The sequence below is a fragment of the Megalobrama amblycephala genome, linkage group LG8 (assembly GCF_018812025.1).
Source record: "Megalobrama amblycephala isolate DHTTF-2021 linkage group LG8, ASM1881202v1, whole genome shotgun sequence".
Taxonomy (NCBI): domain Eukaryota; kingdom Metazoa; phylum Chordata; class Actinopteri; order Cypriniformes; family Xenocyprididae; genus Megalobrama; species Megalobrama amblycephala.
The window spans coordinates 24,636,134-24,653,536 of NC_063051.1; the positions used below are offsets into that span (position 1 = coordinate 24,636,134).

General features: G+C 40.7%; 1 protein-coding gene across 14 annotated transcripts in view; it reads left to right on the forward strand.

The window, feature by feature from the left end:
• The window catches only part of ptprfa (protein tyrosine phosphatase receptor type Fa), a 224,367-nt gene that overhangs the window by 98,809 nt on the left and 108,155 nt on the right, over positions 1-17,403 (forward strand). For all 14 annotated transcript variants that reach the window (XM_048200180.1, XM_048200182.1, XM_048200181.1 and 11 more), the window contains exon 5: positions 16,881-17,069. In XM_048200180.1, coding sequence (XP_048056137.1) covers positions 16,881-17,069 — 189 coding nt within the window. The remainder of the gene's footprint in view (positions 1-16,880; positions 17,070-17,403) is intronic.

Consider the following 17,403-nt stretch of genomic DNA (forward strand, 5'->3'; position numbering starts at 1 on the left):
AGCTTTATTTTTAGTAACAGTAATACAGAATTTTCTCATACAATACAATACATTTTAAAAGTAATTGCATACCATTTATCAACACAAGCCATCCAGCAATTGCTCCAGCGGCCTTGTTCAGCTCCCACAACAGGTCCCGCTCTGCTTCATACTACAGTAATCTTAATAATCACATCCATGAACATGATTTCTTCCTTAGTCCTATCCCGATTGTTTCCACCGGCTGTGATATAAAGACCACATGTCCCAAGATTACGCGCTCAAACTTGCCGTCATCAAGCTACGCCTTTTAGCGACCTCTAGCGGACAGAAATCTTGCACCTTTAACATAAGATCATAAAAGACGGCATGCATAATAATTATACAAAAAGTATAACTGTATAACTGCAGGACACTGCTGAAACTACACTTTTACACATAACTGTCTATTGCACTTTACACAAATAGGGTACATTTTGTTGACAAGACTTTTTTTGAAAAGGGAATTCCTTAGTCTGCCTTTTTTGTCATGAGAACAATTAAATAAGTGAGATAAACTTTTATTTAACATAGCATGAACAGTAGCTGCTGTAGTAACCCATAATTGCGTGTTTTGTTGTTTTTGTTTTGTTTGTTTTTTTTGTTTGTTTTTTTGTAATTGTATAAATTATTTCATTTGAATGAAGCATATTAAAAAAGGAAAAGAGCTTCAGACATTTTTTATCCTATTCGTAAAAAAATGTGCTCAATGAAGTAATATAAATTGCAGATATGAACAGACAGACACTGCTCTGTTCCTCCAGTGCTGTGACTCCAGTCACAAACAGCACCAACCACCAGCCTCAGATGGAGTCTGCTGACTTCTGCAAACCTCCTGGGAAGATGCTTCAAAGAGCCAGCTTCAAACAGCAGCTATTAAAGGCTTATTAGTTACTGAGATACTGTGTGTGTGAGAGCGTGTGTTGCTGTGCATGTGTGTTTATGTGTGAGACAGATAGTTGAGGGGAAGGAATTAACAATGCAAATAAATTCTGCTAGCTAATTATCCTTGATGAAACGGAAAGAAGGTCAGCGCAATGGTGATGGCAGGATTGACAGAAGCAATTTACGGGGGCGAGGAGAGTAGGATGAGGCCACGCCCTCTGACATCACTCTCTCTAGACGCCTACATCACTGTCACTGCCACTTGTGCTGGTTTCCTTTATGATGTGCTGTTAGACAGCAGACAGTGAGCTTCTGCTTGGATGAATCTGGAACATGCTTCCTTCAAGTCCTCCTGAGGGGTTTGTACACCCTAATCCTTAATAGTGGCAAATGATTTGAATCTCACCTCCACATATGCACAGTAATGATGATTCACTGACAGAGTGTTTATTTTTTCATATATAAAAAAAAAAAAAAAAAAAAAAAACAGCAACCATTTTGATCAATTCATTGAACATAGTGATTCACTAAAATGAATCAAATATCCCAAAGCTAAAACCAGTGGGTGGATTTTTGTATCATTGATATATTATTACAGTTTTTTTGTTTTTTTTTAATTTTTTTAAATGTCTATTTTTTGTTAAGTTTTTAGTTTATTTAGTTTTAGTTAGTTACTGTAGTTATTAATGAATTATTATTATTTTTATTATTTATTTTTTTTTGGTTAAAAATATGATAGGATAATAATCCTAGTTGAAGCACAAACGCATTTCTGTATCTTTTTTTTTAATAGTTTAGCTGTTCTGAATTTGCTTTTAGAAATTCAGTTTAGTCTGTGTGATGTAGAGAGATGCGAGTCATATGACGTGTTCTTTCAAAAGAACCGGCTCACAAGAATCAAACGCTCATGAATCACTGATCATGCTGTATGTTTGTTTTTGCATGTATCCACAGAAGACATGTTGTCCTTATTCTCTTTGTAGTTCACAGAATATTTGTATATAATCACATTAGATTTAAATGACAACTCACAACTTGGAGAAAAGATATATTTTTCTCTGGTGCTGTAGATTCAGTGCAGACCGGTGTGAGACCTTGCTCCATTTAATATATGCCAGATCTGTCCTTCTCCTGAATCCCTACTTACCCCCATCACCTCTGTTTCCTCTCTTCTCCTCCGCTCATCCCCATGCAATCTGTTTTTATCTGCCAGCAGGAAGATTTTATTAAAAGCATTCAATTTCCCCAAGGGGGATCATGACTGCTCCTTGATTAAAGAGGAGATGAGAGGCTGCGCAAGGAAATGTCAGCCGAACGAGGGGAGGAGAGAGGAGTATTCTGTTTGTTTTGGTCTGTCTCTTCCTCCCAGGTGGAGAGGAGTTCATGTAGTGTTAATTAAAACAGCAGTAGCTAGAGGATGTGATCCGGGCCCAGGTCCAGTCCGGTGGGGATCAGGGCCTTGATGAGGCGTGCATGTCCTACCTGCGAAACACTGCTTAGGGACGATAACAGTATTATTTAACAAGGGGCAGGAGGTTCGTCCTCCCTGAAGAAATGAAATCTCCACCGTTTAATATTGCATCTGTTCGGGGTCTAGTTGTTAAACTCTATAAGAGCTTTGCATGGTGATCTAAAGACTCATAACACATTTTTAGCTTTGCTTGGATAAAGTGTAGATGTGCTTTGTAAGTTTATATAACAAAAATAAAGTCATGAAAGGTTGTGCAATGTTATTTTAGAATCATTGAGTTCTTAAATATTTTGTCAATGCAATTTTTTTTTCTTCTTTCAATTTTTTTGACAATGTTATTGCAAACAACTATTAAAACATCACAGCATCATAGATGTGCTAGTTGTGCCATTTTTTTCCCAGTTAAAAGCCATCTGTCAAAAAAAAACTGTGATTGTTTACTTCATACTTTTGTTTTGGTTGATTAATGTACGCAATATTACACATTTGTTTTGCTACATGAATTTTGGAGAAAAAAACCTTTAGGCATGGATAAATTGATAAAATTATCACGGAGATAAAATGTTTTATTTCAGGCAGCAAAACTTTTGGTGTCTCAAATCCATAGTTGTTTCTGTCACGGGTGCACAAGAACAAGATGTAACAGATCCAAGTGCAGCATAAGTATTTATTGGGGAGTCCAGAAACGTAATCCAAGGCAGGCAAGAGGTCAAAATCCAGGTAATCAGTCCACAAAACAACAAGCCAGAGATATAAACAGTGCACGTAACAAATACAACGAACCACAACCAGGGACAGACACAACTGAGATTAAATAGACAAACACTAATTAACAAACACAAAACAGCTGGGTGCAATGATGAATGGTAATTAGTCCAGGGAGTGTATATGGGAAATGTAGTTCATGAAATGAGTGAAACAATGAGTCCGGGAAGGAGTGCCCTCTAGAGGCTGAAGGCACTCTCACAGGTGATCGTGACATTACCCCCCCTCAAAGGAGCGGCTACCAGACGCTCCACCAGACAAAAAACAAAAACACAACAAAAAAAAAAAAACTCAGGAGGGAGGTGGACAGGAGGAGGATCAGGGGAGGGATGGTGGGCCAGATCCAGGGTCCCCAACTGATAGCCAGGGTGGTGCTGGAGGAACTGACCAGGCTGGTTCCAGCGGTTCTAGAGTCCTGGCTGGGTGCCAGGGTGGTGCTGGAGGAACTGACCAGGCTGGTGCCAGCGCCTCTGGAATCCTGGCTGAGTGCCAGGGCGGTGCTGGCGGAACTGACCAGGCGGGTTCCAACGGTTCCAACGGCCGGGGCAGTGGCAGCAGGGCAGGAAGCCTGGACGACGGTGGCAGGACAGACGGCTTGGTTGACGGCGGCAGGACAGAAGATCTGGGCGGTGGCGGCAGAGCAGAAGGCTTGGACGGCGGCAGGGCAGTAGGCCAAGGGTGCTTCATGGCCATATCAGGGAGAGCGGACAGCTCGGTGACGGCCTCCGTGGCCGTATCAGAGAGAGCGGACAGCTCGGTGACGGCCTCCGTGGCCGTATCAAGGGGAGCGGACAGCTCGGTAACGGTCTCCGTGGCCGTATCAGGGAGAGCGGAGGACTCAGGGACGGCAGCGGGCTCAGACTGGGGCTGCTCTGGGACGGCAGCGTGCCCAGGCTGGGGCTGCTCTGGGACGGCAGCGTGCTCAGGCTGGGGCTGCTCTGGGACGGCAGCGTGCTCAAGCTGGGGCTGCTCTGGGACGGCAGCGTGCTCTGTAGTAGACTCACTGGCTGGAGCGGGCTCTGTAGTAGACTCACTGGCTGGAGCGGGCTCTGTAGTAGACTCACTGGCTGGAGCAGGCTCTGTAGTAGACTCACTGGCTGGAGCGGGCTCTGGAGTGGACTCACTGGCTGGAGCGGGCTCTGTAGTGGACTCACTGGCTGGAGCGGGCTCAGTAGTAGAGCCACTGGCTGGAGCGGGCTCAGTAGTAGAGCCACTGGCTGGAGCGGGCTCAGTAGTAGAGCCACTGGCTGGAGCGGACTCACTGGCTGGAGCGGACTCACTGGCTGGAGCGGACTCACTGGCTGGAGCGGGCTCTGGAGTGGACTCACTGACTGGAGCGGGCTCTGGAGTGGACTCACTGACTGGAGCGGGCTCTGGAGTGGACTCACTGGCTGGAGCGGACTCACTGGCTGGAGCGGGCTCTGGAGTGGACTCACTGGCTGGAGCGGACTCACTGACTGAAGCGGGCTCTGGAATGGACTCACTGACTGAAGCGGGCTCTGGAATGGACTCACTGACTGAAGCGGGCTCTGGAGTGGACTCACTGGCTGGAGTGGACTCACTGGCTGGAGTGGACTCACTGGCTGGAGTGGACTCACTGGCTGGAGTGGACTCACTGGCTGGAGTGGACTCACTGGCTGGAGTGGACTCACTGGCTGGAGTGGACTCACTGGCTGGAGTGGACTCACTGGCTGGAGTGGACTCACTGGCTGGAGTGGACTCACTGGCTGGAGTGGACTCACTGGCTGGAGTGGACTCACTGGCTGGAGTGGACTCACTGGCTGGAGTGGACTCACTGGCTGGAGTGGACTCACTGGCTGGAGTGGACTCACTGGCTGGAGTGGACTCACTGGCTGAAGTGGACTCACTGGCTGGAGTGGACTCACTGGCTGAAGCGGGCTCGGGCTGTTCTGAGTGCATCCTCCAGGCACGCAAGACAGCCAAAATATAAAAAGTGAAGACAGCCCTCCTGGCCATCACGGGACTGACAGGGAGAGCATGCGAGACTGGAGTGGACTCACTGGCTGGAGCGGGCTCTGGAGTGGACTCACTGGCTGGAGCGGGCTCTGGAGTGGACTCACTGGCTGGAGCGGGCTCTGGAGTGGACTCACTGGCTGGAGCGGGCTCTGGAGTGGACTCACTGGCTGGAACGGGCTCTGGAGTGGACTCACTGGCTGGAGCGGGCTCTGGAGTGGACTCACTGGCTGGAGCGGGCTCTGGAGTGGACTCACTGGCTGGAGCGGGCTCTGGAGTGGACTCACTGGCTGGAGCGGGCTCTAGAGTGGACTCACTGGCTGGAGCGGGCTCTGGAAAGGCCTCTGGGTTTTGGGGAATGGAAGCCTTCCTCCTCCTCTTCCTCCTTTTAGATGTGGGAAGCGGAGACTCAGTGCCAACCTCCTCTGAGGCCTCTGAAGCGGATTCACGGGCTGGGACGCACTCATGGACTGGAGCAGGCCTTGGAAAGGACACACGGGCTGGAGCGGGCACACGGGCTGGAGCGGGTGCTGGAGGTAGTCGAAGCGGCCCATTCCCACGCAGATGCAGGTAATTGGAGAAATTCCAAAAGTTTAACCCCCTTACCAGCTCCATCTCCCACTGCGGCAGAGGTCTATCCAGACAGTTATTAATAGTGTCTTTGAGGACCGTATCAGAGAGACCATACCCCTCCGCCCGTGACCAAAACTTCTGGACGAATGCCCGCACTCCCATTCTCCTCTGGCGGAGAGTCGCCAAAAGGGCCTGAGCCTCCTCAGCCCCCACTGATGACCGGAGTCTCCTGCTGCTGGATCCTTGCATAGTGGTGGTTCGTTCTGTCACGGGTGCACAAGAACAAGATGTAACAGATCCAAGTGCAGCATAAGTATTTATTGGGGAGTCCAGAAACGTAATCCAAGGCAGGCAAGAGGTCAAAATCCAGGTAATCAGTCCACAAAACAACAAGCCAGAGATATAAACAGTGCACGTAACAAATACAACGAACCACAACCAGGGACAGACACAACTGAGATTAAATAGACAAACACTAATTAACAAACACAAAACAGCTGGGTGCAATGATGAATGGTAATTAGTCCAGGGAGTGTATATGGGAAATGTAGTTCATGAAATGAGTGAAACAATGAGTCCGGGAAGGAGTGCCCTCTAGAGGCTGAAGGCACTCTCACAGGTGATCGTGACAGTTTCTAAATCAGATTTTTAAATTTCGGTATGAATGGTCATATTGAATTTTTACAGCTCATTTACACTCTCATGAGGCATCATATTAAATGAACTACATATTGAATGCTGATTCAGACTCAGCATAAGCATGAAGCATATGCATGATACTGTCCTTTATGTGTATTTAAATATCTGGAACCTAAAATAAACATCATGTGGTTGAAAACACTGAATAGTTGTTATAAATGGCAGCACTGAGTGCATCCATCTCTGGCTCTGTGCCAGCACCCATGGGGGAGGGGAGGGCATTTGATTACTCGAGTAATAGTCAGAATAATCAAGCGATTACTCGATTACCAAAATAATCATTAATGACAGCCCTAGATTAAATCAAATATTTTCTTTTGATATATATTTATATTGTATGTACAGTACAATGGTTGGCATAGTAATGATGTACAGTAAATGTCAGTAAGACCCAGAAAAATATAAGAGAGTAGCTGTGATTGAGGAAAGATGTACTGGTAACTATACATTTAGCGTTTGTAAAATATACACTGATGTCTAAGGAAGCTGTAATAATAAGGAATTCACATGTTGTAAATGACAGATCTATTCTCTGAATCGTGACATAAACATGGCGGTGCCCATCGCGCATATAGCTCAACTACTAATGCGATCATTATAAAGGTGCTCACACAACAAAACACATTCACTTACACATATGGCTTAAAATAAATATATAATAGCAATAACACAATAATAATTGATTTAAGTAAAGTATCAAAAGCAAGTAATCATATGGTTTTGTTAAACAAAACTGTCAAAATACATAATGTATTGTATTGTACAACTAATGTTCTTTATGTATTATAACAAATGCCTACAGAGGACACCAGTGGCCTGACAATTGTTTTTACACTTTACAACACGATCTAATCCTTGTTTAATATTGGCTTACAAAATTTATTTCAAATGTGCAATTAAACTTTAATATTTGGCCTTTTCTTTACGTCAGAAATGCTACAACCACTGTAATCTATTGAACAAGAACATATGGACTTAAACGAGGGCTTAAACTTTTATTTTAAAATTACGATGAGCAGTTAGCGCATTTCACCATGTAGAAACATACTGTATAATGTATTATCCTGCATTTGCTAAGGTTTATAGATGACTTACCTTACAAATCTGATTAAATGTCGCACATTGCATTTCCAGCTGAACGTTAAAAGTTTGAGACACACTCATGTAAATGATATCAGTTCACGTCGAGCTGCATTTACTGTGAATGGAGCCGCTCTGATACGCACATAGATAACCTACACACGTGTAAATAATTACAGCTCATATATATTAAACCTGCAGCACATACATTTATTTAATTGAGTCGCAGCCTTTGTAAATTCACAATAGAATTATGCTTTATTATTATTTTTTAAACGGGTTTAATATCGTGCAGCCTTAGTAAATGGTCTAATAATGCGTTTCATGGATTCTAGTCCGTGGAAAGCACCACTTCCAGTATTTTACCGGTTACTCGACACGGGCAAATTGAAATCGGGGAATTTTTAAAATAGAGGATTCGAATTTAAGGAGGAACGGGGAATTGTTACAGCCCTAATTCCATCACTTGCAAAATGACAGTATGACAGTCAGCTACAAAGATCAAACTATCACTCTTATATTTAACCCTAATGGCGTTTTATGAACTAACAGTAACCAATTTTTACTCATATTTGGTCCTTGGGGGTTGTTAATTTTGGTGCATGTGAATAAGTCAAGTACCAGGACTTAAGGATTAGCATGTGTATTCTGGGTCATGTGCACCAGCATTGTTGCATGTCTGAAGCATTGGCCCCGCCGCCACGACCTGTGAAAACTTCCAAAGCTGTAAACGATCTGCAAGACCACCTGTCAGTCCAGACCTAGAGTACGTGTACATGTATGATTGTGAGAGGAAACAGACTCTCTGTGGCTGAACAGCATTGTGGGTGAGGAATTCTCACTCAGTGCGTTTACATGCACCCTCATAATGCAATTATAATAGGATTTTGGCAATACTGCGATTTAAACTTTACCTCATGTAAACGCAATACTTAGATCAAACGAATGCGATTAATCTCATAATCGTAGTAAGCATAATCGCATTAAAGTAGGTGGTGTACGCCGATTTTAATCATTCAATAAACAGGCATGTAAACACCTTGATTGCATTATTACTACTCTGACCAAAGTGCGCGTGTTGTTCACACAATTTCATTAATGAACTGTGTGACATTTTTCTGAAGGTTTCTTTTCTCCAAAATGCTAAACTCGGTCAACACAACTCACTGCGCAGTCTCTGCTCCGTATCTTCATCCGGATGGCGCAAAGAATGCAACGCCAGGCAAACCCGGCATTATGATGTTCATCACAGTGCCGTATATTATCTAGTACATCCATAAAAATTTATTCTGAATTTGATGTGAGTAGATTAAAACAAAGGACAGTAACATGCATACTATATGCCTATCTGAGTGTGGTATGACCATACTTATTAGTGAATAATCAGTTTAATAAAAATTGCATGTAAACTGGAGTGAAGAGTTCTACTCGTGTCATGTAAACATCTTACTGCGATTAAGACCTTACTCTGATAATCGCATTATTGGTGCACATGTAAACGTAGTCACTGTGGGTGAACTGTTATTGTAGTTCAGACTCTGAAACATATGCTTGTTCAAATAAACCAAGAGGGATTGATCTTTCATTGCTCAAGAGACTTAATGGACTTCTTATTTATGATTTATTTAAATACCATCTCAGATGTCTCTCATAAAATTCCTAAAAATGAATACAAATCAGTAGTTGTCATACAGATATATAGAGCTATAAAATGAATGTGGATAGCAGCTCTGAGCCCATATTGAAAATTGAAAATCTGACATTTAATTGCAGACTTGGTACCTGGGAAAATCTGAGCAGTTTGAGAAATTGTTGAATTTGCTTATACTAAGATTATAGATTTAAACAAACCTTCTAACTTTATCCCATACCAGAGAAAACACAAATTATAGTTAAAAAAAATCTAAAGTCAAAATACTAATAATATAGAAGGTTCACACAGTTTCATACACACAAATACAAATTACCATGATGGTAACAACACTCAATAATGCAATGAACATTGATTTAACAACATAGGATGTAACATAAATCCTTAATGTATATAAATGATAAGGAAAACTAAGAAGAAATGCTGTTTCAGTGAAAATCTATCAAATATGAGCTGTCACAGAGAGAATTCTTTTTTTTTTTTTTACTGCAAATTATGTGATTTGTTCTTTTTCTCTTCCAAAACTGTATAACTTAACAAAATGTTAACTTTAAAATGTTATATTTTACTGTAAAATTTTATGAAATGTCCTAGTAGATATATTACAGTTTTTCACTGTATAGAGTAAGGGAACTTGCCAGTAACCAATTATTTACTGTAGCATTTTCACAGTCTTTACTGTAAAAAAATATTGATTCTATGCAGCATTTAGTCCTGGAATTCACAACCTAGTAACATTAGACAATATCCTCAGGGCCTAATGTCACATTGTCTCATGTCTTTTAAATTCAGCAAAGCCCAGCAGCATGAGACACTCTCACTGACACTCGCAACCCATAAAGATCCTTCTGTCTTCCCCTGAGCAAATCCTTCCCTCTGTCTGTCTGTGTTTCAGGTGAATGTGACTCTTTTTTTCATTCGCCTCTAGAAATGTCTGAGAATCCAGCAGGTATACTGAGCCAAACACCTCGTCACAGTAACACTCAGAGAACAAAAAGCCCCAGTGCAGAGGCGTCTTCTCCCCACACACACACCAGAGCTGGGCGGACAGGTCATCGTGACATGTCTGACTGAATTGGCCACTTCATTATGCTTCAGTCACACACCTGACCTGCAATGCAAAGGCAGGCTGGGTAGTCCGACAGATTTCTGTCTGCATTTTATACAGTCTATGTCTGGGTGGTATGACTGTACTAAGTGTGTGGCAGTAGACATGTGTAATAGATTCAGCTACGTACTACAGTTCAAAAGTTAGGAATTATTAAAGGGTAAGTTCAGCCAAAAATAAAAATTCTGACATACATACTCACCCTTATGTTGTTCCACACCCGTAAGACCTTCGTTCAACTTTGGAACACAAATTAAGATATTTTTGATAAAATCCAGTGTGGCTCAGTGAGGCCTGCATTGCCAGCAAGATAATTAACACTTTCAATGCCCAGAAAGGTACTACAGATGTATTTAAAACAGTTCATGTGACTACAGTAGTTTGTGAATGCCGCTGGGGACAATTGACAGAACTGTCCCAACCAGGCCAGTTCTGCATCTTCATGAAAGTTTATCCTTTGCACGTGTGTTTAAGCCTTGCGATTTTAAATATTCAAGTGCAAGAAGATGCGAAAGATAACTAAATTTGGTACTCGATGTGTGAGAAGTTTTGTGGGCACACATCCGAAGCGCGCGCCCAGAAACAAGTGAAGGGAATTCATTTTGTGCATCAAAAAAACAAAATAACGACTTTATTCAACAATATCTAGTGATGGGCGATTTCAAAACACTGCTTCATGAAGCTTCGAAGCTTTACGAATCTTTTGTTTTGAATCAGTGGTTCGGAGCGTGTATCAAACTGCCAAAGTCACGCCCCCCAGTGGTGAACCATTGAAATTTCAAAACACTTAACTTAACATAACGAAGCCTTGTTTACTGAAATCATGTGACTTTGGCACTCCGAACCACTGATTTGAAACAAAAGATTCGTAAAGCTTTGAAGCTTCATGAAGCAGTGATTTTTTTTTTAAAATCACCCATCACTAGATATTGTTGAATAAAGACATCATTTAGTTTTTTTGGCACACAAAAAGTATTCTCGTTGCTTCATAACATTAATTTGTTTAAAAAAAGAAAGAAATTATTATGTGATTGAGACTCTACAGTCTGTCTAAAAACAATGTTGAATCCTTAATTGTCAGTTTAGCTCTTAAAAAGTGCAGTCATGTGTTTTCACTTGGCAACACCAATATGTACTGACACACTGCTCATCGTCTGTTTTACAGAGCATAATATGTTCAGTCTGGGTGTTTTTAATAATCTTCCTGAGGTGATGAACTTATCAGGTAAGACAGGGATGGAAACAGACAGGGAGAATGTTGTCTTTCATTTTATTTCCTCCAGCGGGCGATGACGGGTCGCCCCCGATCCTCCTGATGTGTTTTCTATGGCAATAAATTTTCCAGAATTGCGGCGACGGTTTGAGAGAGACACGGTGAGGCATGTCAGGACGGCGTCATCTCCGTGGCTAATTCTTTCTGACTGACAGGCTGTCAGTTCTGCTGTGATTTCAGCATTCAGGGATTACAGGGTGGAGGGAGTAATCCACAAATTCCACCGAATAATTGCGGCAGTGTTGGGGTCATGTAATATGGCGTAATATTTCCCCCTGACTAATTTGTCAGAGGTGAGCCAGCCTTGTTTCAAGCTCCTTGCATGCTTTAATTAAATACCTTGGTGTTAAATTACTGTGGGAAAATCTGCATGTATAATGCATGCTGACATCATCACTGTGAGCTGGTCAAAAATGCAGCCGTGCTGTCAGTGTGGCTATTCACGTCACCCTATTATTGGAGAATTAATAAGGATGATTGAGTTTCAAGGGTTTTCCTTTATTATTTGTTTTCTTTCTCTTCCAAGTGCACAAATGGAGGTATGACATGTTTTCTTCAGCCATCAGGTTCAACAAAGGGCTTGAAACAGTCTTCGGGTTGGATACGAAAAGTCTCCAGAGAGTGTGACGTTTAACAACTAAGTTCATGCAACCAAATAAACTCAAACTGACGTGTGAAACCCAGATTCAAAAGCAACTTCTTTTTAGTTCTTCAGTACATTTTGTTTTTGGAGCACTTTGGACGATGTTGTTGGCACAGACTACACATTTGCATTGCTGCAGGGCCTGAAACGTATTTACTTTTAAGGCAGGCAAAAAAAAAAAAAAAAAAAGAAAGACACTGAAGGAGGGACCTGAGCCTTAACTAGGGGACCAGGATATCAGAGACTAGGGGGTGCATGACTGTTTTGAATTGGGGCTTTAAGCAACCACCCACAACACCCTAGCAACCTCATAACACTAAACTAAACAACACCGAGAACCCTGGCAATCAACCAGAATGCCCTGGCATTGTAGCATTGGGTTTTTCATAGACAAACACCTCTCACATTTTCTTCAGAATATGTAAAATTGCACAAAAAAACCTAAACAAACAAAAAATTATTTTCTGTTCTCATTTTAGTTAGAAACAAAATAAATGTTAATAATCTACTCAAAGCAATAATGCTTTGCAATAAAGCATTAATGGAGTTACATTCTAAAGAAAACTTGATATTTAATGAAAAATGTTTTTTGACATTGCCTAAAATCTTTGTCGTATTTCTGGAATGAGAGCCACTCTTTCCAGAAATGATCTGGAATCTCATTTGAGAAAAAGATTTTGCACTTATATTGAGATCTCTGATTTTTGGTTTTTCAATAGTTATATTGGTAATACTTTATTTCAATAGTCTACTTTAGACAAAAAAATAACTATAAGTAACTTTGCAACTACATGTCAACTAACTATCATTAGAGTATAAGACTGCTTAAAGGGTTCACCCAAAAATGAAAATTCTGTCTGTTTGTTCATCTTCGGAACACAAATTAAGATATTTTTGATGAAATATGAGAGCTCTCGGACTCCTCCATAGACGACAATTTAATTACCACTGTCAAGGCCAGAGACGTACTAAAGACATTGTTAAAATAGTCCATGTGAATACAGTGGTTCAACCTTAATTTTATGAAGTGACAAGAATATGTTCAGCGCTTCCAATTTCTACGTCAGTACGGAGACTCGGTATTGGCCGGCTCCTGCGTCAGCATCGCACGCATGCGTTGTGCTGCTCACGTGAACAGCGTCGGCCAATACTGAGTCGGCATTCGGAGATAAACACGGAAGTGCTGAACGTAAACAGCATAGGAGTATGACACAGAAGAGAAGAAATTGTTGAATAAAGTCGTTATTTTTGTTATTGCGCACACAAATTATTAAGGTTGAACCACTGCAGTCACATTGACTATTTTAATTATTTATTTAGTACCTTTCTGTGCTTTAAAAGTGGTAATTTAATTGCTGTCTATGAAGGAGTCAGATACCTCTTGGATTTCATCAAAATATCGTAATTTGTGTTCTGAAGAAGAACAAAGGTCTTATGGGTTTGGAACAAGATGAGGGTGAGTGAGTAATGACAGAATTTTCATTTTTGGGTGAACTAACCCTTTAACGTCTGCTAAGTCTTTATTTTGACAGACATTCAACTGACTATAAAGAACTTTGCAACTACATGTCAACTCATTCTACTTACCCAAACCCTAATCCTAACCTAACAGTCTACTAATACTCTAATGAGAGTTAGTTGATATGTAGTTTCAAAGTTACTTATAGTTAGTAGAGTGTCTAATGTGGACCATCAAAATAAACTGTAACCGTTATATTTTATTTTATTTCAGCTTCATTTATATAACTGATTGTAATGGTTTTAGTATTAGTTAATGACAACAGCACACCCTGTTGAGATCTCTTTTGCGACTTTAGAGGAGACACACTTGAGATTACGGGGGTGTTTTTTTTTTATGTTTTTTTTTTTTTCAGGAGCAACATCTGAGAAGTAGGAGACTTCCTCAGAAGTCTTTATTTGCTACATTTAATTGCATTGCTGGCAAGGAGAAAGAGTTGAGATATTAAAGAGATCTCATTTGTGATTTTTTTTTTCTTAACCACTACACCATACATAATACAATAGTGCACAATAGTGTCTGCCTCAAACCCTCCTTCCCCCGTGGCAGTGACCTGGAATGGACGATTCTTTTAGAACCTGAAGGTGTATCTCACTGCAGCTGGTGTTGGTTTATTCCCATTGGGGTCTATTACCAAACCTGCATGTCTCACAAAGGCCGGGGTGCATAATTGCGACCCTACAGTGACCTTACCTAGTCTTTCCTACAATACACCTTCTCAACAGAAAACAAACACAGCGACAAAGGCAGGTCCTCCAGCAGGACGAGGTGTTCCTCAGGCACATGTTCTCACACACAGCGAGCTCTCCAGGCAGTCTCCCTCACCTAATTTATGCATATTCTCTCATATATCATTGCAGGGCTCATGCTAAGCTCTTTATGAAGGCTTTCCCAACTTTTCCTCCTATTGTCTCTCAGAGAAACTCTCCAGCTGTAGTGTAGCATAAAAGAACCTTCCTGTGAGAAAACTAAACTTTAGTGCTTCAGTGACACCGTAATTTAACCACTGAGGAGTCTGGTTTCGTCATTGTGTTTGCAAAGGAAAACCCATAAACAGTGTTTAACTGTTTGAGTGCCAAAATGGAATGTGATATGTTGAATATTTTATTTTTTATCTATTTATTTGTTAGTATTTTTATTTATTTATTTATTTATTTTTCAAATCATGATTGGGATTTGAAACCCCCCCAAAAATCAATAAAACATTTTCTTAATTAGTTTTTTGTCTTGTTTCCCATTAAATATCTTAACATTCTTAAAACATTAGATGTTAAGACTTGTTTAGAAAAATGTTGTAGTTTTTTTATAATTAATGTAGGAAAATATAATGAGATTTACAAAACTAGCAACTGTTTGCCAATTAAGGGTAAGAAGAAAAAACTTAATTCAAGATGTTTTCTTTAAAAAAAAAAAAAAAAAAAAATTAGAACAAAACAAAAATACTGATTAAAAAAATGCTTCCAAAAAAGAATCCAGATCCTCTTCAGTTCACATTGCTATATGCAATGATGAAGCGAATCAAAATCAGAGCAGCTCCCAAGATTGAGTTTATGTGGAGCGTTAAATCAAGTTGCCGTTTCAAGTTGGCAATTGCCGTTTTTGATTACCATACTATACCATATCACAGTTTTGATGATATCTCTATTAATTGTGCAGCCCTTGTGTGTTGGTAAAGCTTAATTAGCATATGAACAGAGAACAGTTAGAACATTTAGTCCCCTATGTTTCCTGTCTGCACCTGCTGTTCTTAACGATGTTGATTTGCATAAAGTAGTTTTATCCTCCATTATCTGCTAGCAGTGAGAGTGTGGTGACCGCAGGATGCTGTTTGGTTTCTCTCTGATTGTGCTCATTCATTCATCCTTTCCCATTTCAAACATGCATAGAAACACTCACAGCACATTATGTAAACTTCTGTGCTGTTCCCTTCACTACTTTCACAACCACATATCAGAGAAACAGGGCTCTCTGCCTCATAGACCCTGTTTACATTTGGTAGTGACATCCATCTCAAGTAATTGAAATCACAAGTGGGAAGCACTAAATGCGAGTGTAAATGGTGTATTGAAACCACATTTTGATCGGATCACTCAAGCCACTTTCAAAGGTGGTCACATTGTAGTGTGTTGTGTAAACGCTAATGTGCTCTGATGCATCCTGGACAACAAAGATAAATATTCTAAAAGTAACAGCAAAGACATTTATAAGTTTTCTGCTTCAAAAAAAATATTCATTAATGTATACCAAAAAATGTATCACAGTTTAAAATATGAAGCAGCACAGATGTTTCCAACATTGATAATAATCAGAATTGTTTCTTGAGCAGCAAATCAGCATATTAGAATGAATTCTGAAGGATCATGTGACACTGAAGACTGGAGTATTGATGCTGAAAATTCAACTTTGATCACAGGAATTAATTACATTTTAAAATGTTTTACAAAGAAAAAAGTTATTTTAAATCATAATATTTCACAATATTGCTGTATTTATGATAAAATAAATGCAGCCCTATATATATATATATATATATATATATATATATATATATATATATATATATATATATATATATATATATAAAAGTCACAAAGGTTTGGAACGACATGATGTCATTTTATGCGATGAACCCTTTAACAGAACATAGTTGCTATCACTAACAACATTTTAAGTGATGTTTGTAATCAGAGACTCTCCGCTTGATGAAATGCATTTAAAATGCATAATAATACCAGCAGTAAACAGTAGTGCAAAAGAGGCATGTGAACATAACATGTAATTCTAACATTGCATTTTAGTAGTAATGGTGCCCAATTTAGAAATGCCAACATTAGACTTCCTGTAGTCAGCTGTGGGTCAGGCAGAGCCAGACGTTCAGTAAGGTGTCACTGTAGCCGGAGGGAAATCACCCCTATCACCCTCATATATCCATGACCAGAAACACCATGGGCGGATTAGTCACGCCTCGGCCCGCTCGTATTTACATTAGCGGTGGATTTCACACCGTGATCTCTACTTCACCTCTGTGTCTTACAGTCACGCATTTCAGCTGCTACAGACCGCTCGCCGCGGGTGGTCCTGCAATTGAAACATTTGTAAGAGTTGTGCTTTAGAAAAACGAGCCGTGCCACTTTTCCAACCGAAAAAGTACAGCTTATCATGCAATTCTGTCATGTGTGCTGATGCCTCTATTTTTGTTGTTTTGTGTGTGTGTTTTCCAGAGGACCAGATCCCTCATGGCTTCCCAACCATAGACATGGGTCCACAGCTGAAGGTGGTGGAGCGAACGCGCACTGCCACCATGCTTTGTGCCGCCAGTGGGAACCCCGACCCAGAGATCTCCTGGTTCAAAGACTTCCTGCCTGTCGACATTAACAGCAGCAATGGACGAATCAAACAACTCCGTTCAGGTAAAAAATAAATAAATAAAAAATAAACCTGTAAGCACACAAAAGCTGAAAAAGCTTGAAGAATGAACTATAATGAGTACACTCGCTATTTACAAAGATGATGATTGCATACATTGAAGCCGGCGTTCCCTGCTGAACATATTTTTTTCTAACCTTCTCTTTTTTAACCTCGACAACAAAGATAAAAGACCATAACAGTGAGCGACCAGGTTTTTTTTTTTCACACAACATATTTTCCCAATCATTTTCTCCATAGGAATTTCAGAAAATTCTTCAATAAAGACTTCTAAGCCTTGAACCAAACCAGCTCCCAGACGAATCACATTGATGAAAC